At 37.8% G+C, this 27322-nt stretch overlaps 1 protein-coding gene across 1 annotated transcript; it reads right to left on the reverse strand.

The window, feature by feature from the left end:
- Positions 1 to 819: 819 nt before the first annotated feature.
- Positions 820 to 26409, reverse strand: LOC139738152 (scavenger receptor cysteine-rich domain-containing group B protein-like). The gene is made up of 10 exons (XM_071648813.1): positions 26356 to 26409; positions 25877 to 26006; positions 24451 to 24780; positions 18088 to 18411; positions 11225 to 11269; positions 10054 to 10174; positions 7007 to 7293; positions 5184 to 5510; positions 2818 to 3141; positions 820 to 1184 (listed from the first exon to the last, which is right to left on the reverse strand). Exons 1-10 carry the CDS (start codon positions 26407 to 26409, stop codon positions 820 to 822), a joined length of 2307 nt encoding a protein of 768 aa, XP_071504914.1.
- Positions 26410 to 27322: the final 913 nt, after the last annotated feature.

Consider the following 27322-nt stretch of genomic DNA (forward strand, 5'->3'; position numbering starts at 1 on the left):
CATTAGTTGGAAAGTGTGTTTTCAGCATTTTTTCTACAATTTTTTTTTGGGGGGAAAGTAGAATGATCAGGTATGTCTCAGAGGTCCCTTTTCATTTCTTGAAAATACTCTGCACACTCTTCACTTTCAACTCTAAACTTTTGACAGGATAATGGTACTACTTTGAAATTTGGCATTAATCGTGGACAGAATGTGTTAAGAGAGCATGCTCAATTTCAGCTTAATCTAATAATCCCTTCATTGTTGTTTCTCCAGTGGGTAGCATCCTGTGTTTTATCCCTTTAATCACACAGCTAGCACAGCTTGGTAAACAAGGTAAAGATTAACCACTTAGACCTTGTACTTCAGAGCCTCTTTTCCAGAGTATGCGCTTTCTTTCCAATTTTTAGATAGGTTAGGGGAGGCCATTTGAATTGTTTTATACATTATCTTAAGGCTTGAAGTCTGCTCTTTCAGAATCTGTTCGTAACTAAAAATCCATGTCTTGAGACTTTATGTTGGTTTTGTGATGCAGGTTCTGTATTTGTATTGTAAAACACACAGAACTTACAAGTTCCATTAATGTCCTATTTGTGAACATTGAATCATTACTCTGTATGAGTGAAATAAAAAGGAAACCTGATTTGAACCTGCACTGTACATGGCAAATTCTTTCCCCCACTAAAACAACGATGATTTCGATTCTCAATTCTCTGATTCTCACTTAACGGCGTGAATGCTATGACATCATACAATTTACTTCAATCCCAAGACCGTCGCGCTTGCCACCAAAGGAAGTCATAATAAATATCGACTTATGTGGAGGATCGAACAAGTGTTTTAATCTTCCAGCTGCATCTGCTGTGGATTCTCTACCGAGGTATTTGTCGGTGTTGCAACAACGGATTTTCTGCCGTCTGTTGCTGCATTTACCACAGAATCGTAGCTCGGAGGTGGCTGCGGATAACCTGCGGATTGTGCGTGTCCTGTTGATTGCGGATAGCTTTCCAACTGTGAACAATCTGCTGATTGTGGATCGCCTGCCGGTAGCGGATGGTTTTGTATTTGAGAATGGTTCAAAGTCACTGAGGGCGCTGTTGCAGTGGTGCCGTTTGAATTCATTGCGCCACTGACAGTTAGTGCTGCCGCTGCTGCAGCTGCGGTACTATTCTGCTGTCTCCTTGTCCTTCCGAATACCCCTGCGACTACGGAGCAAACGAGTACCAAGGAGCATAACACAATTCCAAATATCGTATACGCCTTGAGTGCAGCAGATCCTAGAAATAGAAACCCCCCCCCCAAAAAAAAAAAAAAAAAAAAAAAAAAAAAGCACCAGAGATGATACTTTAATCCAATCATTTAGGAGAAACATTATAATTTATCATAAGAAAATTCGGAGAAAACAAATATATGAAATCATAACAAATGATGACTAGGTCTAAATTATCTAATGTGAGCTTTAAACATACGGTTGAGTCTCTCTTGCAAACTATTGCCAATATGCTCTGCACGAAGAAAATCCAACAAAGTATACCATTCTGACATAATTTGTATGTGTACGGAATGGGATAGGTTGCTTGTAAAACTTTAAGCAGGGAGAGAAAACGCACACAAACACACAAACACACCCCACACAAACGCACAGAAACTTAGGACTAGCTGCAAATACTGTGACAAGCCTCACTTAATTTATTCTAATAGAGATGTTCAGTTTTGAGGATCAAAGAATATAAAGAGCGAGTTCCACGAAATACATTTCAATGAAAAGTACACATTCCCTCCACTTGTTATTATGGGGAAAATACGGAAAGTATATTTCTTCCATGAAGAGGCGAGTCAAGAGAATTTTCGATTGTAGAAATGAAATAGGAATTATGTTTACTAGTTTTACATAACCATGTGTTTTATCACAAACTCACTGTAGTAGTCTTCTCATCCGGTGCCGACTACATATAAGCTGCTTCGTCCTTTTTTCCCCACTTTCACTGTTGTGTTTTACTGGAAAAGTCTATTTTGTCCTATTTTCCCCCACTTTCACTGATGTGTTTCAATAAAAATTACGAATTTGCTATAGCACACACACTGGATGAAGTTGTTCAAACTAATCAATAAAGACCGACACTTTTAACTACTCATAATTTTCACGTTTTCGTGAATCCACGCCGACGCAGTAATGGAGTTTCTAAATTTCAAAGAAAGCTTGTCCAGCATCCTTTTGAGATTATATCTTTTGAAGAGGGTTTACTTTTATTAACAACATCTAAAATTTATTATTTTCAATATCTTTCGTTAAAAAAAGAAAAGAAAGTTATGGGACTAGGGCTAGTCCAAGATTTTTCAAGTGTAATATATATAGGGCTCACACCTTTAAATAAAACGGACTGTCCCAGACCCCTTCACAAATTCGTACCAAAGATACCAAAATAAATGAAGAAAAAAATTAATTAAAAATCAATGATGTAGTTTGGCAAAAAAACTGAATAGCTGTAGACATTGAGTATGAATCCCTCTACAAACTGCATTTTGGTTGGAAGATGAAAGCTTCTCTGATGGAATTTGAGGGGACTATATTTCATTGGGTACGTGTATGGAAAATAGGTGATTTTTTTGAGTGACAAGAACTCGTAGTCTGGCTTTACGGACCCTTGGACAGAATTAGAGCAGAACAACCCACACTGGAAATCTAATGGATGTAAGGGTATATCTCACTTATTCAGGTTAGTGAAGATGAAACACCTCATTTCTCCCAGCTATTTTACAGAATTTTCTGAAATTTGAATTTTAACACACGTCTCTATGGGAAATTATTTACCCGTGTGAGCCCTATAAACGACATACCATCAGAGTCGTACTTGCAGCGGTCCCCAACGTCCTCTGTGTGGTCGCAGCCAGTGCTGCCAAAATTGACGTACAGGCAGAATTCCAATGAAGACGCGCCTCCGTCACATGACAAGCTGTTAATGTGAATAGCGCCATCACCTGGTCCGAAGTACTCTAACGCCACATCGACATCGTCGTAGCCCAGCTGGTCGCAGACGACTTCGGCCTCGGTTGACGACCAGGTGTTGTCGCAGATCGTGCCCCATGAGTTTTCGTGGAAGACCTCGATCCGGCCAGCCTGTGGTGATGGCCCGTCCACCAGACGAACGTCGTATTCTTGAGCTGCAGAAGTCAATCAGTTAGGACATTTTCTTTTAAAAAGGGATGGTACAGTATCGCTTCATGTGAAGATTCAGCTTATAACTTTTTGCAAGATATTAGGAACCACTATCACTTAGTAAGAAGTGTTACAGAGCATACAATTCTAAGAAGAATTCAAAGCTTATCTGATGAAAGTTGGTTTTGAAATGACTACGATATCAAGTTACAAAGTAAAACAAGGCGTTCCTTAAAAAAGGTGGGTCACATCTTTTATTCGGATCGCTTTGTTTTGGATATGTCAGCCATTTCAAAACCAATTTTCATCAAATAAACTTTAAATTCCTCGTAGGAATAAAAAGAAAATATCGTTTGATTATTTCACTGTTTTTTTTTTCATTATCTCAAAATGTAATCATCAAAAAATGTTTGGAGCCTGAGGCCCCATCTCAACCGAAACTATACCATTCCTTTAACCCTTTCGATACCAGGGACTTTCTGAACAGTGTGTACAATGTTACGTGACTCTCTATGCCATTACGTACTCAAAGCACCGTAAGGCTTAGAGATTTGATTCTTGTGAAGAGGACTTTCCCTCATGTGTGTCCTAGTGCTCCACAGGAAAATACAGCTTCCTTGTGATAGCTGATCCGTGGTATGGAGACATAACCATAAACCTTATGCAGGTTGATCGTAACAAAGTCAAATCAGAACAGTAAAACCAGGGAAGTATTCTAGTAAAACAGAATGGTAGAGACTAAATAGGGAGGAAAGAAGATTCGTCAAAATCGGAGCCGGAATGATACAAAAATTGAAAAAAAAAAAGTCAGGGATTTTTAGATCTCCCCACATGTTTTCTTTTAAAGGAAAGAGTGTTATTGATCAGTTGCTACCACATTATTGTGTATTAGAGGAGATTATAATAGTGATCTCATTATCAAACTGCTCTGATTGATGTGTACGTAAGTATTCTTTATCTCTTCTGTAATGACATGGTATGGATATGCATGACTTTGGACCAAATATTTTTGTAATCATGTTGTTGCCTGGCAACAGTGACCTTTAGTGCAACTTTTATCAACCTCAATGATCGTGTCAGATGGCGAGTACTAATCATGCACTCAATCGGGACAATCCTATCGGCATAAAATAGACCGATCGTGATCATTTCGCATCCAAGCGTCCCAACTTGTACCGACTCGCATCATCTCACGTAAGATTCCGGATGAGTTGAACAAAACTTCCACGATCAGTAACGAACGCCAAATCGTGGCGTTCGTAACGGATCGCACGATAGTGGGGACCCAGCATGATTATAGGGCTCACACGGGTAAAATAATTCCCCAGAGAGAAGCGTGTTAAAATTCAAAATTCAAAAAATTCTGTAAAATAGCTGGGAAAAAATGAGGTATTTCACCTTCACTAACCTGGATAAGTGAGAGATACCCTTTCATCCATCAAATTTCCAAGGCGGGTTCTTCAGCTCAAACTCTCTCCAAGGGTCCGGAAACCCAGACTACGAGTTCTTTTCACGCAAAAAAAAAAAGTAAAGAAAAATCACCTATTTTCTGCACATACACCCAATTACATATAGTCCCTTCAAATTCCATGAGAAAAGCTTTCATCTTCCAACCAATTGCACTTTGTAGAGGAATTCATACTCAATATCTGCAGCTATTAAGTTTCTTCTTTTTTTTTTGGCCAAACTGCATTATTGATTTTTAATTAATTTTTTTCTTCATTTATTTTGGTATCTTTGGTACGATTATGTGAAGGGGTGTGGATCATTTCATTTACAGGTGTGAGCCCTATACTGAATGTGCGAATGTGTTCATCTTTATGTGTGCGTGTTTGTGTGGAGTTCTCGCCTGCGCAGGGTCTACTGTGGGTGCTTGTGCTAACATTGTATGCGTGTGTGCGTGTGTGCGTGTGTGCGTGTGTGCCTGTGCGTTTGCGCGCGTGCGTGTGTTTGTATGTGCGTGCATTTTTGTATTCATGTGGGGAAAACTCTGCTAAAACAGCTACCGGTACTCCTTGTCATTCCGCATGCACAAATCTCTACGTACCGTACGGGCCACCGCTGCATTCGATGACAGCTGCACTTTCAATGGAACACGTGCTGCCCCAGCTACTGTGAGAGCAATCTTGGATCCTGGATTCGTATCCGGTGCAATCGACATCTGAGAGGTGGTTGGGCCTCTGCTCCACTTCTTGTGTGATGTACACATAGGTGAACGTGACGCCATCATACCCGAGCTGACGACAGGCCACCATAGCCTCTTTCGGAAGCCAGAAATCGTCGCAAATTGTCCCCCACTCACCCCCATGGTAGATCTCAACTCGACCCTCCCTTGGTGTCGAACCGCCCGCAAACCTAAGTTTGCCTTCAATATCTAAGAAAATAAGTTAACATGTATAGTTCGGAGGTAGCAGGGAAGGGGGGGGGGGGTCGGAAAGGAAGAGAGAGATATGGAAAATTAACTTTATGTGATTTCGGCAAGTAAGCGGGACGATAACATGTATGAACGTGAAATGGATATCTCTCTTTATCATCACTATCATGGGTTCACAACAGTCAATAAAGTGACTGAATACTTCAGAAGTACTTTGTATTCGTGGGATAGATAAGAAATATAAATCAGTACCTGGTGTTCGCGTAAAAATTGATCTGTTGAACATGCTTTCCTCTCAATTAAACATTATAGGGACTTCATATATTTTTCTTGTAAACAAGACAAAAAAAATAAGGCTTTTGTTGTCGGGAACAGACAAAGTGTCACAACCTCAGGGATTCATATGCCATGGAAGTCCACTATAATAACTCCTATAAAAATAGACTAAAGTGCAAGTGCTATCAATCTCAATAAAGGCATGCAACAGCGAAATTGGGAATCATCCACGTGTGTATAATATGTCAAACGAGATTAAAAGGGTGATTGCCTTTTGAGTTTTACATATAATTATCTGGTGAAATCATTATGACACGTTGTTTATCAGAAAGAGAAGGATTTTATCGCAGTAAGCAAAATAATAATTACTGCTTTATGAGGGACCCTCATCTCATTACCCTTTATGTGCCATGGCGTAAACCACCATGTATGTTACATTATTCTGTCTTTTGTCTTTGATACAGTAATGACGTTTAGATTACTTTAATTGATCTCCTTCAAAGGTTATGGCAAAAAAAAAAAAGATTTCATTCCTGGTGCTATCATTTTCCGTTGACACCTTTGACAGTATTTTGTCAATTTGAAGGCAGTTTTCATTGAACTGTATACTTCGTGTGAAGCTTTCGTCCCTCCAAATGTCCTCACCGATTACTGATTCTTACTGTATTTTGTGTGTATCTGCTTTTTAAGTTGTTTCAAAAGCGTTAATTCTTATCTCTTTTCATGGTTCTAGGACAAATATTACTCCCAAGATAATTAACGCGACCCATTCTAACTCCCGGTATTTAGATTGGGGTGAACATTTTCCTTGGGATAACCACTTTCCCTTTGGAATAGATAACACCTTCCCCAACAAATGCTGCTTTATGTTAATTCAAATTCCACAAAATGAAGCTGATCTCTCGATACCCTCATCACTGCTGGAAAGAACACAGTGTCCCACAACGTGAAACAGAATGTGAAACACAGTGTGAACACAGTGTGAGATCTCTTCGCACCATCGAATTGGAGCATTTTAACAGTGTGAACAAAAGTCACTGTGAATCATCAATTCACAGTGTGAAACAAAGCATCACCATGTGAATACCCTTTGAAAAAAAGCAACAAAACACTACAGTGTGAAAATAATCTTCACACTATGCACTATGGGACACTTGTGTTCTTTCCAGCAGGTTTGTATCATTTAGACTTACAAAAAAAGTAGAGTTTGTATTGCTCACCTACGCCATCACTGCAAACAACTCCTACATCCTCATAGTGTCCGCACCTAATGTCGGTATTTTCCGAATACGAGCACTCCAGAAGCCCGCTCTCGTATCCCGAACAGGAAACAGTTACGATTGTCTGCGATGAGTTTCCTTCACCAAAGAAAACGCGCGGTATGGTAGCCAAGGCCTCTGGAAAACCGAGCTGTCGGCACACTACGTGCGCATCCTGAAGATCCCAGCTATCGCCACAGACCGTAGCCCACTGGGAGCTATGGTAAACCTCGACTCGTCCCTCATGACTTACATGTTTTTTGTTTCAAACAATATTTTATTTCGATTTCATCGTCCATCATTGATTACAATTCAATATTTAATTGTGTTGCTTGCAGCGTGACATTTCAAACGTATATCAAAATATTACAAAATAATTCTTAGGACTGTCATTGTGTAAATTTCCGATTGTTCTACTACTAGTATACAATACACAGTAACTGCTTCACAAATATAATCATCTCCGCAATGATTATAAAATCAATTGTTAATGCCTAATGGGTCAGCAAAACCAAAATGTATGTACAATACACATTACAAAATATACCCATTGACTGCGTCCGTATACTCGTCACAGCAGTGATTATGAGATAATGAAATCAATATTGTTAAGGGGTCAAACACAAGGTCTGCATACCTATGCATCAGGTGTCAACAAAAAGCCTACATACCTATGTACACACAATCCAATATACAAACATTTTACAAATCTTCATGATCAATGTCTGTACATAATTCATACCTATAAACATTACCCCTTCATCGCTCACCCGTATAACCTCAACAACACTTCCCCCTCTAAATAGGCATACTCCAGGTATACCTCACTCCAGCACAGATACACACACATATTTGCACGCACACACACACACACACACACACACGCCCACAAACATCGAACCTGTTCACCAAACACTCAACAACAAAAAGCACAAAAAAGGTATCAAATAGTAGTGCAGTAAGTATCCCGTGCCATTAAATGATTCCATTTCCTGCTGTGCAGGGCCAGCGTACCTCGTTTCATTGCTAATTTCCTTTCTTCTTCTCTACTTTCTAACATTCTTTCTCTAATTTCTCTTATCAAAGGGGGCCTGCTCTTTTCCTTCGAAAATACAAATATCATTACAAATTACATGTTACATCGAAATTTACATATTACAAATTACATATTACATCGAAAATACAAATATCAATACAAATTACATGTCCACCCACGAGACGAACATTACCCTCTTAAGAAAAGACAATATCGATATACTGAAATAGATATTATCATAGAATGTTGTTATCTTTTTCGCATGTGCTCCGTGTCATTTACAATTAAAACAAACCATGGCACCATGGAGACAGCTATTCCCTTTCGATTTTCGATCAATTTGATTTCGCACTTCCATCAAACAATTTAACATTTACATCATCAAAATTAGAGTGCCCGAAAAGCAGCGTTATATTTCGCGGGAATGCGAGGTAGAATCTTTCTCAGCATAGTCCAGGCTAGAAGGCACCTAACCTTGTTTTTTCATATATACAATGTTTTTGGATGGTTTCTTGTCAATTCGAGGGTGCTGATTCCAAATCCGATTGATGCCACTCGCGTAACCTTGAGCATTTTCGGCAAAATGCAAAAATCCAAAATGGCCGCCAAATATGCTAATTTGGCCGTGATAATCAGAATAAGGCGCATTTTATTACTAATTATTCCGCCAAACTTTGTACATTTCCTTCCCTAGATTTACTTCATCTATATTTACAAGAGAATTTTCGTTTCATATAAATATATTTGGTATTTAAAGCTCATTTTCAATTCAAAATGGCCGCCATTCCTATGCTCATGTACAATATGAATGGTAAAAAAATGCATAGAAATATAGAACAAATTTACTGTATTTCCTGCCCCGTACCTAAGCTGTTATAAAGTGTTGCGTGTGCAACGCAAATATATTGAGTGCAACTTACAATATAAAGGCCCTACATGTATCTTTATTCTTCAAAGTGGTCGTCGATCACTTTTATTCTGTACAATATGAATGGCAAAAATATATGTGGAAATAGAAAGCCAATTTGCTGGGTGTTTTTTTTCTGACATCCAACTACATTGTTTATTAAGATCTAGTGCTTATCATATATCTGAAGGATGTTCTTAACAAAAAGTTATTCTTTAGTTATGTAAAAGTCCTTATTTACCACATAAATTTGGATTATTACTTGAATTATTTGAATTATGAATGGTAACCCTTAATTACGATGTTTAACACAATTTCTTATCTTTTATTCTGTTTCATCAAAGAATATAAGTGCATTACACATCACGCAAAAAAAATTAATAAACCATCCTGTTCTGCATGCAGGTTGCATATAAAAATGCAATACTTACACAATGTTAAGAACCTAGATACATGGTATTTATTAAATAATGTTGAAATGGAGGGGAAGCTAGAAAACAAGGCTTCTAACATGTATTTCACTGAAACTGTTATTAATAGGGACAGAAATGGTGCAAGGAATTGGTGGGGGGGGGGGGGGAGTCCTGTGGTGAGTTTGAAATGGATCATAACTTCAATCACTTCATATGATATGATTTAAGAGTACCGCTTTGATGTTATCGAGCAAACTTTATTTTCTTCTTGAATCAAAAACAACAACAAACAGTGGTGAAGGTATAAAAAAAAAACCTGTCCAAACGCAATACCTTTCAAACTATTCAAAACCAAGGACCAATGTGAAGTACCTCTTTCAGTTCTGTCCCATGTGTTTATTATATACTTTGACATCATGAGGTCATTCATTCTCGTCTTAAAACCAAAACTGTTCTTTTTTGTATTGTCTTCAAAGATCTCTTTAATTTGATGTTTGACACCAGGCGACATCAGCCTCAAATTTGCAGGATTATAGGACTAAAGATGCATATCAGTCCGACCCGCAATTATCTTTATTGCAACCACATCTGATGATGTTCAGCACTTCCATGACTTCCTCAAGGGTCAGAGGGTGATTATTTGCCATAGGACCAGGATGAAAGTCCGTTGAAGCCGTCTGGCTTTGTTGCCAGGCCAGAGACAGTATTGTAGGTAACTTGGATGGTCCATGGCCTCAGACCAGCTTCTGCACCATCCGGTTTTGGGGTCAAAGCTTTCAGTGATGGGGAGAGGGGGGAGATCTAGATTGGCTTGTGGGATTTCTGACACATTGATGGCAGGTTCCGGGGGAGGGGGGGAGGCATTTCGTGAAGCGGTTTGTCAGATATATATAATTTTTTTTTTTTTTTTTGGGGGGGGGACTGTTATAAGCATAAATCTGTTATAAGCCTAAAAACCATTGCATCTGATTGGCTGAGAACAAATTTGTCAAACAAAAAGGTCAGGTTATCAGGTTATCATGACTGGAAGCCAAGATCAGGGTATGCGTAGACGGCACTGGGGACACTTGCCATCCTTTCCTTCCAGCGTAAGGAGGGAGAGTGATTGAGCACCAGTGAAGGAGGGTAGACTTCCTTAGCCTATGCCTGCCACAGAAGGCTACCTTGAACATTGTATAGCATTGGCAAGATGGTTGCTAAGATGGAAGGCATTGGCCTAATGGTTATCATGTAAAGGTGGAGGCAAAGTCTCCAGAAGGAGAATTACTCCTCTATTGTCTTGAGATGGGTTAGTATTCGGCTAATGTCATCCAAGGACATTCTATGAGACGTAAGGGTAAGATCATCTGCACGAGCAAACTTCCTTCATGAAGTGATTATCATGTCACCATGTTAAAAGGAGTGGAGTTAGTTTACAGCCACCCTGGAGGAGGCCATCATTCAGAGTCCTAAGTCAGTTGGTCTGCGAAATCCTGAAGCTGCAAGTGCTGAAAATTAAAGACAAGCAGTGTGAAGTTGTCATAGCACTGCTTTCAGAATGAGGCAGCACTTTAGAAATCTTAGAGTCTCCCTGGACATCATACGCAAAGACATTTTACTCCGAGAAAACTGGTGGTAAAATCCTTCTATCGCGAGAACAGTGAAGCCTTTCACCTATCATGGCTACATTTTAGGCAATAATGTCAGCATGTCTATTGTCAGATAGCTCTGTGGATGGTTGCTGGTAAGGTTGGGCTTTCGATCTTCTGTAAAGGAGTGCTCAAGCAAGTCCCCACGTCTTTACCTTCTTTCTATGGCAAGATCACCCAGTGACCCCTAAGTACCTTGTAAGGCAATTGCAGGATTGCAGGGGTCGCGGTCGGGCAGGGCTGGGCAGCAGCAGAGATGGGGGCAAACAGGTGTAAAACAAGCCCCTTGACTAAAATGGACTCATCCCATTACATTTATCATGAATCACCTGCATTGTACTAACACTGGTAAATATTAAATAATTCCACAATTCATCACTGAAGGAAAGGTAAGAGCAGTGTACTCATCTCCAGACACAAAAATGTGTCAATTTTACGGGTGCTGTTCGTTATTCCCAAGGTTCGCTATTTCGAGGGTTCGTTATTCCGAAGGGTCGTCAATCCGAAACACACAAATTCCTTATACCTAGAGGTTCGTTAATCCGAAAATGAAAAAGGGTTCGTTAATCCGAAGGGTCGTCAATCGGAAACACAAAAATTCCCTATACCTAGAGGTTCGTTAATTCGAAAATGAAAAAGGGTTCGATAATCCGAACATTTGTGGCGTTATTCCGAAGGTTCGTCATTCCGAAGATTTATTAATCCGAAAATGAAATTCGGAAAAATGAACCTTCGGACTAACGAATCTTCGGATTAAAGAGCCTTCGGAGTAACGAACCTGCGGAATAACGAGCTGTAACCAATTTTACAGTGGCAAGTACACAAGTTCATGCTGTTACAATTTAATCAACTTTGAGCAAATAGGTGAAAAATCACGCCATCACAGAACCAGTGGTAAATCTGATCTACTTTATACAGATCAGGCAGAAGGTCATTTGTATTTTCGAGCATATCATACTGTGGGTGAACATGAAAAACTTTTTTTTTTGACATCAGAGATTTTTTGAGGGAAGGAAGTGGGGTAGTCCTTTTTTCAACTTTCCCCTGCCTCATGTTCCTTCTTGGAAGAGGGGATTGAACAGTTTGTATAATATCGCTTTTAGATTAGAGTTATTTTAGGTAGTTTGATATTTTAGACAATTATTTGGCAATTTCATTTGTGTTATCATCTGAGATTTATCTTCAGTAAATCAGAGTATATCTTATGAAGTTGAACATCTCAAGGCAAGTAGGTATCAAATGTTCATGTCTAATAATTCCTGATAAACGATCGTGATGTTGGCATCAATTCAAGTTTTGTTGGACTTTTTCCCAAATTCCTTGTGAAAAATCCAGATTGAGGAAGCAAATTTGGATGATTGCATCACAAATAAAACAGCCTTAAACAACCTTCTGATTTCTTCTGATTTCTAATCCGCGCCCGAATTGATAAACAGTGTTGCTGCATGACAGAAAAAAGAGAAAATTCGTTTATTTCCGTGTACATTTTATCGTTCATATTGTACAGGGGTATATGAGTGGCATTCATTTTGAATTTTTGTATTAAGAAGAACATAATAAGATTACAAAGAATATATTTTCTGTTTGTTTGTTTGCTTGTGTTGCAAGTGGCACTCATCAGATTTGCATTGCACATGCAAAACTTGATAACAGCGTAGGTATGTGACTGGAAAAGCAGTAAATTCGTCTTCTATTTCTATGCATATTTTTTTGCCATTCATAAAGTACATGAGTATAGGAATGGCGGCCATTTTGAATTGAAAATAAGCTTAAAATACTAAATGTACCTACATTAAATGAAAATTTTCTAGCAAGTGCAAATATAATTACTCAAGGAACAAAAATTTAAAAAAGTTTGATGTAATGATCGGTCATAAAATTGACATAAATGGGATTATCATGGCCAAATTAGCATATCTGGCGGCCATTTTGGATTTTTGCATTTTGCCGAAAATGCTCAAGGTTACGCGAGTGGCATCAATCGGATTTGGAATTAGCACCCTCGAATTGACAAGAAACCATCAAAAAACATTGTATATATCGAAAAACAAGGTTAGGTGCACTTTCTATGGAGCCTAGCCTGGACTAGCATTTCAATTCGCATGTTGACGAGTAGGCAGCTGAACAGAAGCTGACATTGCCATGAAGGAATGGTGAGCATAGCTGCCATACAACAAGTCGACAGGCAACCTCGATTCTACCACTCGAGAGAAAGAGAAAAAAAAAATATGTTGGAGTTACAGACACACCAAAACGGTTTATTTTAGAAATAGTTTTGATACAACTATTGTTCACGTTTCGTATGTTTAACAATAGCCAACAATGATTATACAGATTAAAATTTTTACACCGGTTTAATGAGTATTTCCCCCTTACATTTTAGAGCTATCTTTTAAGCTCTAGCGCTGGGTTTTTGTTTCATGTTCAAATGGTAAGTAGTGCCTTTGAGCTCGCGGCGCAATCAATAACGGAATATTATATAAATTAGATACCATCTTGGATATTAATGCCCTTTGACGAAACCTTCTACTTACCGTAAGAAGCAAGGGACGTCTTTAGGAAAACAAGAAATGTGACAAATCTCCACATGGCTTTGGTTTAAAGATGTTTTGCATAACTACTGTTTGTCCTCTTTTTACTGGTGATTATGAGACGTAAGGAATACGTTTCAGCCAAATGATTATTGTGACGGAAGGTCATATTTATTTTTACATACATACAACGAACCTTTATTAGTAGCCGATTAGACTATGACCAAGGAAAATAAAGGAGGAACCATGGCGTATAAAGTGACACAATAGCTTTATCTTGTTCTTGAATTGTTTGCTGTCATCCGCGAGCTTTATCTCTGCTTAGTGTTGGCATGACGTATGATAGATTTTATAATGACCCGAAATTAGTTGGAGATAGCAGTACGGTAAAAATACAGAAGACGGGACAGCATTTGATAGTTCGAGAGAGGTGTTTGTTCTGCGATGCAACTGATAATAATTGAAAATTACCGACTATCATGAGCAAACGTTCTCTTTAATGATGCAAGCACGGTCATTTCTATAACGGTAACTGGCCGTTAACGATCGTCCCGTCACTGTACAGGCATGCTAACCTGGAAACATTGAACTGCACAGTACTTGAATATGAGACCATTCTGAAGCAAATAATTTTCACACAACAATAGATATAATGTACTCTTAAATGAATCCCACAAGGATTGGAACAATCATCCCCCAGCATTTCCACTGATTCCTACTGATCAGTTACTAGCCATCCCCTTTAAGAGTTCTATATGTATGTTTATTGGTGTTGCAATATATTCGTATAATATCCAATCCACATCAAGCTCTACTTACAATGACGGTCCCTTCTCCCTTGTTCAAATAATGGATATGCTTTAACATGTTACTTTGATTCACATGTTATTAGACAGCGTTAGAGACTGATGTTGTTATGAAACTGACAATTTCTGTATTGATTTGTATGCTATACTCTCCTTTTTTTTTAGCATACTCTGTATCACTCTGTTTTCATTTGTTGTTTTCTATTTGGAGAAAGAAAATACAGAAATTAAAACATACCAAACCAAACATCTCACGATATTGACGATCAAGGTATCATACTGGGTGCTCATTCGTACAACACTGTACAGAGAAGAGCGATAACGAAAGGCTATCTTGCTCAAGTACACAAACATAAAGACATGTAAGGAGTTCTCTTGAATACTACAAATAATTAACTAAGAAAGCATTTTCATGGTCGTATTCATGGTATTACTCATCATTGTGTCACAATACGAAGAAATTTGCATGAGTTCCGCAATGTTTTGTCGGGAAAACAAAAAACAAAAAACGATTTACAACGTAATAACAGGGAAGCATGAAGTAACCAAACTACCAACGTCACCAGAAAACCACACACAGACACACACCTACGTACGGAAGCCCATTCGTGCCACGCAGGATAAAACTTTCAGTGAAGCTATTCTGGCGGCCGCCAGATAATTATCGTTTAGCGATATCGATATCGATAATTATCTGGCGGCTGCCAGTTAGCTCCACTGAAAGTTTTATCCTGCGTGGCGCGAATGGGCTTCCGTACCTACCCACAAACTCATTGACCCACACATATTTTAAGTAAAAAGATGACAAAACAATTTTTTCCCCAATTCAATATTTACCTGGTGAATATACATTGTAATCAATCCAACAATTTGGTGATGGGCCTATTTTATTATTTATCGAGTCAAAATTTGATTTTTTTTTAACCGATTGCGATCATTATCTTGCACCAGGTCTGTTTCATGCACCTTGCGGTCATGACTGTCCAATCGTCTCAAAGGTTGGAAGAAAGAATGAGCTACAGCTGCCACGGGGTTGTTTTCCACCCTACCATCATGGTGCTGTGTATCATTCAGTTTCCTCCGTCTTTTTATTTCGAGTTTTACTTGTCCTATTGCCTTTTCCATAATTATTATCTTTTACCCTGTCCCGCAATTTACATCTCTATTGCGTTGGATGGAAATTTCTGTGCATGGAGGTCATTGTGCTTTTTTTGTGTGTTTTTTTAATGATTATATCTATATTTTCCCGTTGTTCTCTTATGGCTCTGTAACTTGCAACCACGCCACCCGCGACATATCTATACATAGCTCACTCGCGATAACAACAAGCAAGCAAACAAACAAACAAACAAACAAACAAAAAACAAAATCAAATGACACTCAACTTCAATGAGTATGTTACAAACACGCAATTCTCCAGCGTGTTTTAATTGCACTAAAAAAACGTATAAATATATTCTTGATATTTGTACTTCCCAATTCTCCATCAGAGTTTACAACTGATATAGTTTGCCACAATAAAATTCCTTACAGTTTACCGTTTACCTATAATACAACATCAATGCATTTTATATAGTCATTATATGTATAAAATATTACACACAGTTTCTGCATAACGTGTGTTTCAATATAAAGTAATAATTTAATACATTTTGATTACTTATAGATTCATCCCTCTTCGAGGACGCAATACATCGAAGAGATTAAAACAGAGATTTCTTTTATTTTTCTTCTTCACTGTGTAATTCTCAGAATATATAGTTATAATCACAATGTACAGTTATAATAATATTATGTGTTACCATAACCATAAACTATAATAAGGCGGACAAGCGATTTCTGACTATATTATCATCATCTATTTTGAGACCAATTGCATAGGCCACAAGAAAGCCATTAAAAAAATATCGACCTTTGTGGGGGGGGGGGGGATCGACCAAGTGTTTTAATCTTTCAGCTGGGTCTGCTGTGTATTCTCTACCGTTGAATTCGTCGGTGGTGCAACAACGGACTTTCTGCCGTCTGTTGCAACATCTATGCAACAGAATCGTAGCTCGGAGGTGGCTGCGGATAACCTGCGGATTGTGCGTTTCCTGTTGATGGCGGGTAGTTTTCCAACTGCAAACAATCTGCTGATTGCGGATCACCGAACGATTGCGGATCGCCTGCCGATTGCGGGTGGTTTGGTAGTTGAGTGGGGTTCAAAAATGTTGCAGTGGTGCCGTTGGAATTCATTGCGTCATTTACAGTTAATGCTGCCGAGTCTTCTGACATGTCTGCGGAACTATTTTGCGGTCTCTTTCTCCTTACGGATATCTTTGCGAATATGGCGCAGGGAAGTATCAGCGCGCAAAACACAATTACATATATCTTATATGATCTGAATCCAGCGGGTCCTAGAAATCCTTGAAATAAAGTAAAACAAACAGAAAGGACAATAGATGATAACTTTAATCCAAACTTCCATTTGAGAGAGACACTCAATACGGAAAATTCGGAGATATGAAATTATATTAACAGATAATTACTAGCGACAGCCTAAATGATCTAACGTGATCTTTAATGAAAAGTTTGAGTCTCTCTTGCAAAGAATTGCTTATATCATGCTCTGCAAAGAAAATCAAACAAAGTACACCAATGTGACATAATTTGTATGTAAGCGCAATGGAATAGGTTTTTGGAGAAAACACACATACACACTTACACAAACACAAGCAAATACCACGCCCCATTTAATTGATTCTAACTATATAGAGATGTTCAATTTTGAGGATCAAAGAAGATAAAGACTGAGTTTCACGGAATCCATTTTCAATGGAAGGTGGTGCACATTCCCTCATCTTGTTACTCTTTATCCCCACTCAGTGAGTGGTGACTTGTATATATTCTTACAATGTTGTATTGTTTAGACAATCGATTTTTGAGGCCACTGTCCTCGTCAAGCGTTTGTTTAATATAATGATGCTCTCCTGTATTTCTGTCACATCAAGAGTTGCTTAACTTGTCTTTGAAAGACAGACATATGCGGGATCCAAACTTTGGAAAAATATATGCATTGTGTTATAGAAAATGCTGGAAATTTGAATTAATCATTTATCTATTTCAAATGTCAGATTCAAATTATACTGTGCTCAATTATTTCGATCAACTGACTTTGTATTTCATTAATGTACGAAAAAAATCATAAATGAAAAAAAAATCAAATAAAAAAAAAACATGCTAAGCCAGGTTAACATTGTTTCCATGAAGAGGCGAGTCAAGTGGATTTTAGTTTTGTAGAAATGAAAATAGATAAGGAATTATGTTTTTTTTTTTACTTTTACATACGTGCCATCACAAACCGTAGTAGTCTTCTCATGCAGCGTTGACTACACAAAACTATTTTGTCCTATTTTACTCCCTCTCACTGACGTGCTTAACTATTATAGCACACATAATGCCGGGTGAACTTGTTATTAAAGATAATCCAGTTTTATTTATAGATTTCACGGTTTCCTGAATCTACGCCGAAACATTTAATGAAATATGGTGCTCATATTCATTTCAAAGACCCACTGAGATACATTTTTGAAGAGGGATTTACCATTATAGACCATATCTAAGATTTATTTTGAATATCTTCGCTAAAAAGAGGGAGAGGGAGAGAGAGAAAAAAAGATATGGGACTCGGGCTATTCCAAGATATTTACAAGTGTAAGATCTACATGAACAAAAGACATACCGTAAGAGGTGAACTCGCAGCGAACCCCAACGTCTTCGGTGTGATTGCAACCAGTGCTGCTAAAATTGACGAACAGGCAATTCTTCACTGAAGACTCGTCCCCGTCACATGACAAGCTGTTAATGTGAATAGCGCCATCACCTGGTCCGAAGTACTCTAACGCCACATCGACATCGTCGTAGCCCAGCTGGTCGCAGACGACTTCGGCCTCGGTTGACGACCAGGTGTTGTCGCAGATCGTGCCCCACGAGTTATCGTGAAAGATCTCTACCCGGCCAGCCTGTGGTGATGGCCCGTCCACCAGACGAACGTTGTATTCTTGCGCTGCGGAAGTTAGTCAGTTTAGTCCAGCGGATATAGAGCACATATAGGGTGAATCATGCACATTATGGTAAAAGCACCATACTTGGTACACATGTACATGATGCCAATACAAGTCATTTCTGATTTGGAAGCCACTCTGATTCTGCCTGTGGCGGCCGTGGCGGCCATTTTTCAAAATGGCCGCCATGTGATATAGCAATGATGTGTATTTTGGAAACTTCAAGTCCGATTGTCGTGATTCTTGTACCAAAGTATAGGTTTTGAGGGTCAAGGATTCCAATAAAATAATTTTTGAGAGGATAAAACCATGGTAACCTACTTATTAGCGGCCATTTTGAAAAAAGGCATGGCTGCCGCTCTACATTCTAGGCCTATTCATATATCTTTAAAACCAATGGATGCATCTTCATGATTCTGGTACAAAAATATGTTTTTGAGGTTCGATTATTTATATGGATACATCTTTTCGTGTATACAACCATCACATCCTATATGTTTTGGCTGCCATTTTAAAACATGGCCACCGCAATACTATACTGTACGTCTTTGAAACTAATTGGGTCAATGATTTTAAACAAGCATTTGCTGATGAATAGAACTAACACATCTCGTTTTCAGGTCCATTTTGATAAATATGACTGCCGCACTACGTAGAGTATACACACACACACACACACATACACACACGCACACACACACACATTATATACAGTGTGGCATAGAATTAATGGAAACGCGAGTTTTCGCAAATAATTTGCACATTTGCATTACTTTATGCAAAAATGAATAACATAAAGTTATAGAGAATTTATCTAGAAGAAGAATGACACCAAAATTATCCGATTTGGTTGAGTAGTTTTTATTCTACAGATGTTTTTGTAAAGACGGGTCGAGCGTAAATTTCTTAGCTCAATTCAACAAATTTCAGCATCGAACAAAAGCCACTGCCTTGGGAGACTAACAAAGAATTGAGGCCGCACATCACAATGTGGAATGCTTGAATAGGATTATTGTCGAAAATTCACCTTCAATTGTTGGGTAGTCTCCGTTGCTGAGCTTTTATAAAATAAAGCAAAAAATTAATGATCAACAAAAACATGTCTAGAAAGAAAAGAACTCAACCAAATTGGACAATTTCGTTTTGGTTTCGAAAAAAATATTCCTTTCCGTTTTCTGAGGGGCCACCATATATATATATATATATATATATATATATATACCCTCACTTGCCATATATGTATTGTCCCATTGACAAGAATCGTTCACCTTTTATTGGTAAATGAACCTCCTTTGTTGTTGCGGCGTTTAGTTCTTTATTGTTCATTGATTGTTGTTGATTGATCATACCTCTATCACATTCACTATTCAAGTATAGGTATTGAACATCACATAAATACAATTGTTGCATACCTGGAATACTATAAAGATAATTATGTTGAATATCAGTTAGGTAGAGTAAATGGTGAGAATGGAATAAAAGACTTTCTCCCCAATTTTGGATGCATAGACAGGAGGGCACAATAAGTGTAATGTCATAGTTTCCAGCCACAAAAACATGATTATTGCAGTCTTATAAGACCTACTGATTTCTAAAGTTCTCAGTTCTTTTTCATTATTTCATAGTATGACCTTGTCAAAACTGTTACTCAAAATTATAAGGAATCATATAAAGGAATCGAATGAGCTCTGACAATCCAAAACAATTATTGTTCCTGATCATCCATTGATGAGCGGTAATGAACGTTAATGCATAATTATGTAGATGCAGGTGCGCTTTAGAGAATGTCTTCAGTATTTCTACTGGTGCTGTATGGTAAGTAGAAAGATCGATATACTGAATATTTTATTCTGCAGTTTTATCTTCCAATAATCATGAACCCCAAAATTTGTATTTCTTTGAGGTTTTCCTTAAATTCATAAATTAGCATAATTTTTCTTGTAGTTTATATTTTGGATGGGCGCTGTTACGTTATAAAATTGCGTTGAAACGCCCACTGTCCATTTACCTGTAGAAGTTGCTTTTGAATTATGAAACCTTAATGCTTATTCCATATGAGAATGGCAAATGCATCAAATATATATTTGTATAGTTTCTTTGGGGTTAGGGTAGGGTGAAATTCAGTTCAAGAGGCTAAAATCATAGATAAAAATTAATGCATATAGATCAACTATAACAAGTAATGTATTCAGAGTAGAACTACACACAGAAACAGATGATTTGATTTTTCCTTGTTCTTGTTCTTTACAAATTACTGTACATCAAAAGGTAAAATTCACAACCACAAATCCATTTAACGAAAATGTTTGTCACATTTCTAGAAAAAATGTACACATAAGTTTTTTGCTTTACCTCTGTGAAGCACATTTACATAAAATGTTATCTTTTTAAGTAATTGGTAATTGGGTTTATTTGTAGGATAACATGGCTTCAAAAGCAAAGCTCATTTCAACCGAGACAAACCAGCTCCCAGGAAAGAAACAGATTGGACCAAGTACATCATATTCATATGTCAAGATGATGACACACAAAAAAACCTATCATGTCCAGCTTTGTCTAAAAGAAATGATGTTGGTATAGGATACAAAACTTTGGCAGAAGATCTGCTTTGTTTTCATGAGGCTGATTCTTTACCCACTACGCTGCAAATTACAATTAGATGTAAACCTATAAAGATGTATTGTATACTACCTATTGTATTTACTTTATCGTTTGATGTATAAGATTCAGTGTAGTTGTAAGTATCACAACAGCCTGGTCAATCACGAATTTTACAGGCATACATAATTGGAGTGTGTTTACATTATGTAAGTGACCCAATAAGCTTTAGAAGTTTTCTCACACTTAGTGTCATATTTCCAAAGGAAACAGATGTACTATATTGGTTGGAAACTATGATTTTCATTCCATGGTCCAGGGACCAGAGAAAGCGAGAGTCTATATTTCTAGAAACTGTATAATCGTGAGAAATATGTACTTCAGACATGAAATTGTGAAGATCATGTTTTTCACATACACTGTACACACATAAATCCTATAAAGGAAGTTGAGCATATTTTCCAAAATGCTTCCAAAGTTAACTATGCTCAGATGTTCCACATTAGAATACTAAAAATGAGTGAACAAGTAATTGTTGAACTCTAAAACAAACGTTTACACCAGAATCAATCCACAATGGGCATCCCGCTTTCATAACACTCGTACGCTATATAACTGGAGGGAGGCCATATTTATCAAATGGCCGCCAAAACAAAGGATGTGATGAACCTATTCACTTTGCTAAAACATCATTAAATTGAAAACCTTCACCCAAAAACTATACTTTTACACTTGAATCGTGATTATATATCTTTTGAGTTCGAAGGTATACAATATTCATTTTCTGTTGTATGGCAGCCATATGCATTAAAATGGCCGCCAAAACGTAGGATGAAGCGATTCATATTCACTTACAGTTGAATTTATGGGAGTCCTTGACCCCAAAAACATATAAGTTGGTACCAGAGTCATGACCCTTTGTCCATACGTTTAAAGGATATGTTTTTATCTAACATGGTGGCCGTATTTTTTCAAAATGGCCGCCAATAAGTAGGTTGCCATGGTTTTATCCTATCAAAAATTATTTTATTGGAATCCTTGACCCTCAAAACCTATACTTTGGTACAAGAATCACGACAATCGGACTTATAGTTTCCAAAATACACACCATTGCTATATCACATGGCGGCCATTTTGAAAAATGGCCGCCACGGCCGCCAAAGGGAGAATCAGAGTGGCTTCCATATCAGAAATGACTTATATTGGCATCATGTACATGTGTACCAAGTATGGTGCTTTTACCATAAAGTGCATGATTTTTTCTATATCCGCTGGACTAGTTAAGACATTTTCTTTTAAACACACTTTAGAGATGGAGCGAGAAATGCAACAATGCGTAAGGGAGTGGCACAATGGATGATTTAAAAGAAAAAAAAAACCCTGAAACCAAACAAATTTGAGCTGTATATTAATAACATTCACTGTAAAAACATCGGTGTTAGATTTAACACCCACCATGGGTGTTAAATCTAACACCGATCAAAAACACCGATCAAACTTCAATAGAGGACCACACCCACAGATGTAGAAAATGCTCTGTGATGGTGTTGAAAAGTGTTCACCTGACACTTCGTGGTGTTAATTTGACACTGTACCTGGTGTTATTTTGACACTGTATTGGTGTTAATTCAAAAATGACACCACATGGTGTTGATTTGATATTTGTTGGTGTTAATATCAATGGTTTAACACCCGTCCAGCTTCAATAAGAGACCACACCAGGTGGTGTTACTGTGGTGTAAATTTATTTTCACATTTTTTCAAAAATCTAATATTCTAATGTAAAATTCTTGATCGTCTTGTTTAAATTAAAATTCAACAAGAAGTGCAGTTGCTAAGAAACTCTTCAAAATAAAGTTTTATATTTGGAAATGACACCCGGAGGTGTTAATTTAACACCATAAATGAGCACCGAAAATTTAACACCAGCTCGGTGTTCACTATTTAACACCGGACTTTTTGCAGTGTTTCATCTTAAATACGCTACCAAACTCACTCATTTAATGTTTTAGAAATCCAAGCAGTCCATGCTTAATGAGGTTATTGTATGGTTTGTGATCATCTTTATTTAACACTGTTCAATGGTTTTCACCACTTGTACACGTTTTCGTAATATTCATAGCTAATTGCAGCAAATATTATATATTTTTAAAATGTCGTATGTGTTTTGTAAAATGAACTCTTTCAGTTTTTGAGACGCATGTGCTTTTTTTATTATGAATAAAAAGTTGAATTGAATTGAACAGGAGTGTTTCACATACCCCACAAAAATAACTTTTGTGACCTTTGTTAGTGACCACTCTCATAAACAGTGACAGAAGTTAGTTCATAAGTGTAGCAATACAACTGCCAAATAATTTTTCTTAGATTTTTTACATTAAAATGTGGCATGGTTTTGATTAGGAGCAATTACTTTTCTGTTGCGTGTACATCAGTTATATCAAACATTGTCAAGCAATACAATAAATCGAGCCAAATCAAATCAAACTTTCAAAACCCTTCCTCATAAGATAGACATCAATAAAAAAAGACATATTATATGCGAATACAAAATGAAGCACAATAGCAATATCAAATTCGGCCAACCTTTTCTAGTATTGAGGGTATGATTATTAATGAAGCAATAAAAAAGATCTCATTATTCTTTAATATTTTATCATATTTTGTACATGTATTTCAGGGGAATTCAGGCGCAAACATTTAAATAGATTTATTTTCCCTTGGGAAGAGGAGTTGTTAATGACATGTATTTTTTCCCTTGGGTGGGGGGGGGGGGTTAGCATGTCAGAGATGAATGGTCTGTCAATTTCCCTAGGTTAATCTAGAGGAGGGACTATCTGCGGTTGTGGCTGGTCTACTACTGTAGGTGCGGCTCGCCTTCTTCCTCTCTCATGATAACGTAATAGTATTTCACAATACAATGGTTGTGAATTGTAATATCTCTGCAGAAATTAAGAAAACAGTGAAATCCATTGTTATCTGGGATATAACATTTCCATTCGGCTCCAATCGGAGCCAAGTCGCATTGGAAAGTATAAGAACATAGCTGCACGTATACCCAATCGGGGATACCGATCGTAAAGGTCGTGTTAGATCGGGAGCACCAATCATGCACTAAGTCGGGATAATCCTATCGGCTTGAAACAGACCAATCGAGATCTTATCGCATCCAAGCGTCCCAACTCGTGATAGACTCGCACGTGGAATTTTAAATGAGTTTAACAAAACTTCCACGATCAGTTACGAATACCCGATAGTGGCGTCGCACGACAGTGGGAAAGCAGCATAATTACTGAATGGAATTCTCGCGATTAATGCCTGTGTACAGGATCTACTATGGGTGGTTGTGTATGTGTGTGTGTGTGCGTATGTACACGTGTGAGAGATATGCTGCAAAAACAACTATTGGCACTCTATCATTCCGCACACCAATCTCTACGTACCATATGGGACACCACTGCATTCAATGGCAGCTGCACTTTCAGTGGAACAGGTGCTACCCCAACTACTGTGAGAACAATCTTGGATCCTGGATTCGTATCCAGTGCAATCGACATCTGAGAGGTGATTAGGCCTCTGCTCCACTTCTTGTGTGACGTACGCAAAAGTGAACGCGACGCCATCAAACCCGAGCTGACGACAGGCCACCGCGACGTCTTGCGTGAACCAGCTCGAATCGTCGCAAATTGTCCCCCACTCACTCCCATGGTAGATCTCAACTCGACCTCCCCTCGGTGTCGAACCACCCGCAAACCTGAGTTTGCCTTCAACATCTAAGAAAATAAGGTATAGTTCGGTTAGAGCAGGGGGTATTCAGAAAGGAAGAGAGATAGAGACGGGAAAATATCTTTATGTGAGTTCTGTAATCTTTAGTAATCAGGACAATAACATGTATGAACGTGAAATGGATATTTCTCTTTATCATCATTATCAACTTGGTTAAAAGTAGTAGATAAAGCGATTGAATTAAGTAATATTTTGTATATAGGCCTAGATATGAAATACATTCATGAAAAATCTTTAGCTGGCATTTACGTAAAAATTGGTCTGTTGAACATGTTTTCCTGTCACCCGAGTATTGTATATGGGTTTATAAGAGGGAAAAAATTGTTGTCGGAACAGACAAAGAGTCGCAACCTGGGAAACTTATATTGCATGGAGGTCAGTCATAATAACTCCTATTAAAATGGACTCCAGTGCAACTGCTGTCCGTCTCAATAAAGGCATGCAACAGCGAAAGTAGGTATCATCTATGTTTGTGTATAATATGTCAAAGGATGCAAAGGGGTGATTTCCTCTTGTGTTTGTTATATCCGGTAAATTTAGGAAATTTTGTGGATTGGAAGGAGAAAGATTTTATTGCAGTAAACAAAATAATAGCTATTGCTTTATGACGGACCTTCATTTCTTTCCTCTTTATATGCCATGGCGTGAACCACAATGTGTATTATCTTATTCTGTCTTTTGTCTTTGATACAGTAATGACGTTTAGATTGGTTTAATTGATCTACTTCAAAGGTTATGGCGAAAGAAAGTTTGATTCCTGGTGCTATCGTTTCCATTGACACCTTGGACAGTATAAATTGTCAATTTTAAGGCAGATGTTCATTGTACAGTATACTTTGTGTGAGGCTTTCATCCCTGAAAATGTCCAGAGTGTGAAATAATCTTCACACTCTTAAATTCGAGCGTTTTCACATAGCCGACTATGTCAACACAGTGTGAACACACTGAGGGGCACATGTGTTCTTTCCAGCAGATTTGTATCTTTTAGACCTACAAAAAAGGTAGAGTTTGTATTGCTCACCTATGCCATCACTGCAAACAACTCCTGCATCCTCATTGTGTCTGCACCTATAAAGTCCGTACTTTCCGAATACGAGCACTCCAGAAGCCTGCTCTCGTATCCCGAACAGGAGACTGTTACGATTGCCTGCGAAGAGTTTCCTTTACCGAAGAAGGCGCTCTTTGTAGCTGTTAGGGCCTCTGGGAAACCTAGCTGATGAAAGGTAAGCAAATCATTGTGACAGAGAATGGAGACGTAATAAAGACAAAAAAATCAAGGTACCATGTAAAAGGATCCCCAGTAAACCGAGCTTAATATTGGGACCTCATTGAATTCACAAAGAAAATAATGAATAAAAAGTTTTCACCAACTTTCGACTTACTGAACTACAACAGAGACAAACTATTTTACATGACAAAACATACACGGCCATGTAAACACCTGGTGATGCTAAGAAAGAAAAAACAAAGAAGAAAAGGATGCTGATAATGAAAGATGGCGAGGAAGAACAGGATAGAAAAAAATAGAACGACTCCTCGTTCACTGTACAATTATATTGTACAAATACAACGCCGTTGAAGTCACCCTCCACGAAGTCTTCATAAAACGGAGTCATGCTTTTCGAGCAATAAAGCATTGTTGTGGCTCTTGACACTGTCAAAAATATTTTGTCAAAAGGAAAGACCGGGTTGGTTGAACTAAACATTTCTCCTACTTTATTCAGAGAATTATGACCATTGTCTTAATAAGCTGAGTAAAATAGCAAAATCTTCTGGTATCGGAGGTATTTAACCCAGTAATCTCCGAATTTGTTTAACCTTTTAATCTCCGGACAACTTTCGCTGAAGAAATTATTCCCGTATTCTTAAATTGGCAACAATTGAATTAGAAGATTGTCTGGAACTAGATAATGTCTTTGAATAGCATTAGAAAAGAGAAGATCGCCAATTTTTATACAGAAATTTTAGACTCAATAATAGATTGACCAGTTGCGAGGCTTTACGAAAATGTAGGCAGCTCACAATCGAAACAGTTATACATGTACAAATAAAATGAAACAGATACTCTCCTAAGCCCAACTCATTATACGAAATACAATGAATCATCAATAGTGACCATGATGCAGAACTACAGAATCAAATCATAGAAATATGGCTTCTTGGGCTTGATGTTATTCAGCTGCAGAAACAAAGAGATATTTGATGAAGAGAAAGCAACAAAAGTCATGTCATAGCTCATTAAAACTTCGCACCGAGGAATTGGAAATTGGATTGCACCTGATGCTAGGTATAAATCTGCCAGAGTACACAACAACAATGTTATTTGCTTTGGGAGCTAAGTTGTCCGGCATTACTGACCCCTTTCGCCATCAAAACTTTTGCTTTTTGTCTAACAGATTTTGAAAAAGATGTAAAAATTTGTGACATGGGTAAAAGATAAGCCATGATATTCTCAAAGCTATATATTTTATGTTTACATATACATGCCATTGTCATAATTCAATCTATAGAGCACGCAACAATGGAGAA

Source organism: Diadema antillarum, unplaced genomic scaffold (genome assembly GCF_040938485.1).
Source record: "Diadema antillarum isolate AM-2024a unplaced genomic scaffold, OU_Dant_1.0 seq00000725_RagTag, whole genome shotgun sequence".
Taxonomy (NCBI): Eukaryota; Metazoa; Echinodermata; class Echinoidea; order Diadematoida; family Diadematidae; genus Diadema; species Diadema antillarum.

What these genes read in the sequence shown, in the direction of transcription:
- LOC139738152 (XM_071648813.1), bottom strand. Translation starts at nt 26,409, where the DNA reads ATGACTCCGTTTTATGAAGACTTCGTGGAGGGTGACTTCAACGGCGTT. An exon ending in GGAGTGCTCGTATTCGGAAA is followed by an intron (nt 24,781 to 25,876) that starts GTACGGACTTTA and finishes TTATTTTCTTAG; the next exon opens with ATGTTGAAGGCAAACTCAGG. An exon ending in ATGCAGTGGTGTCCCATATG is followed by an intron (nt 18,412 to 24,450) that starts GTACGTAGAGAT and finishes TAACTTCCGCAG; the next exon opens with CGCAAGAATACAACGTTCGT.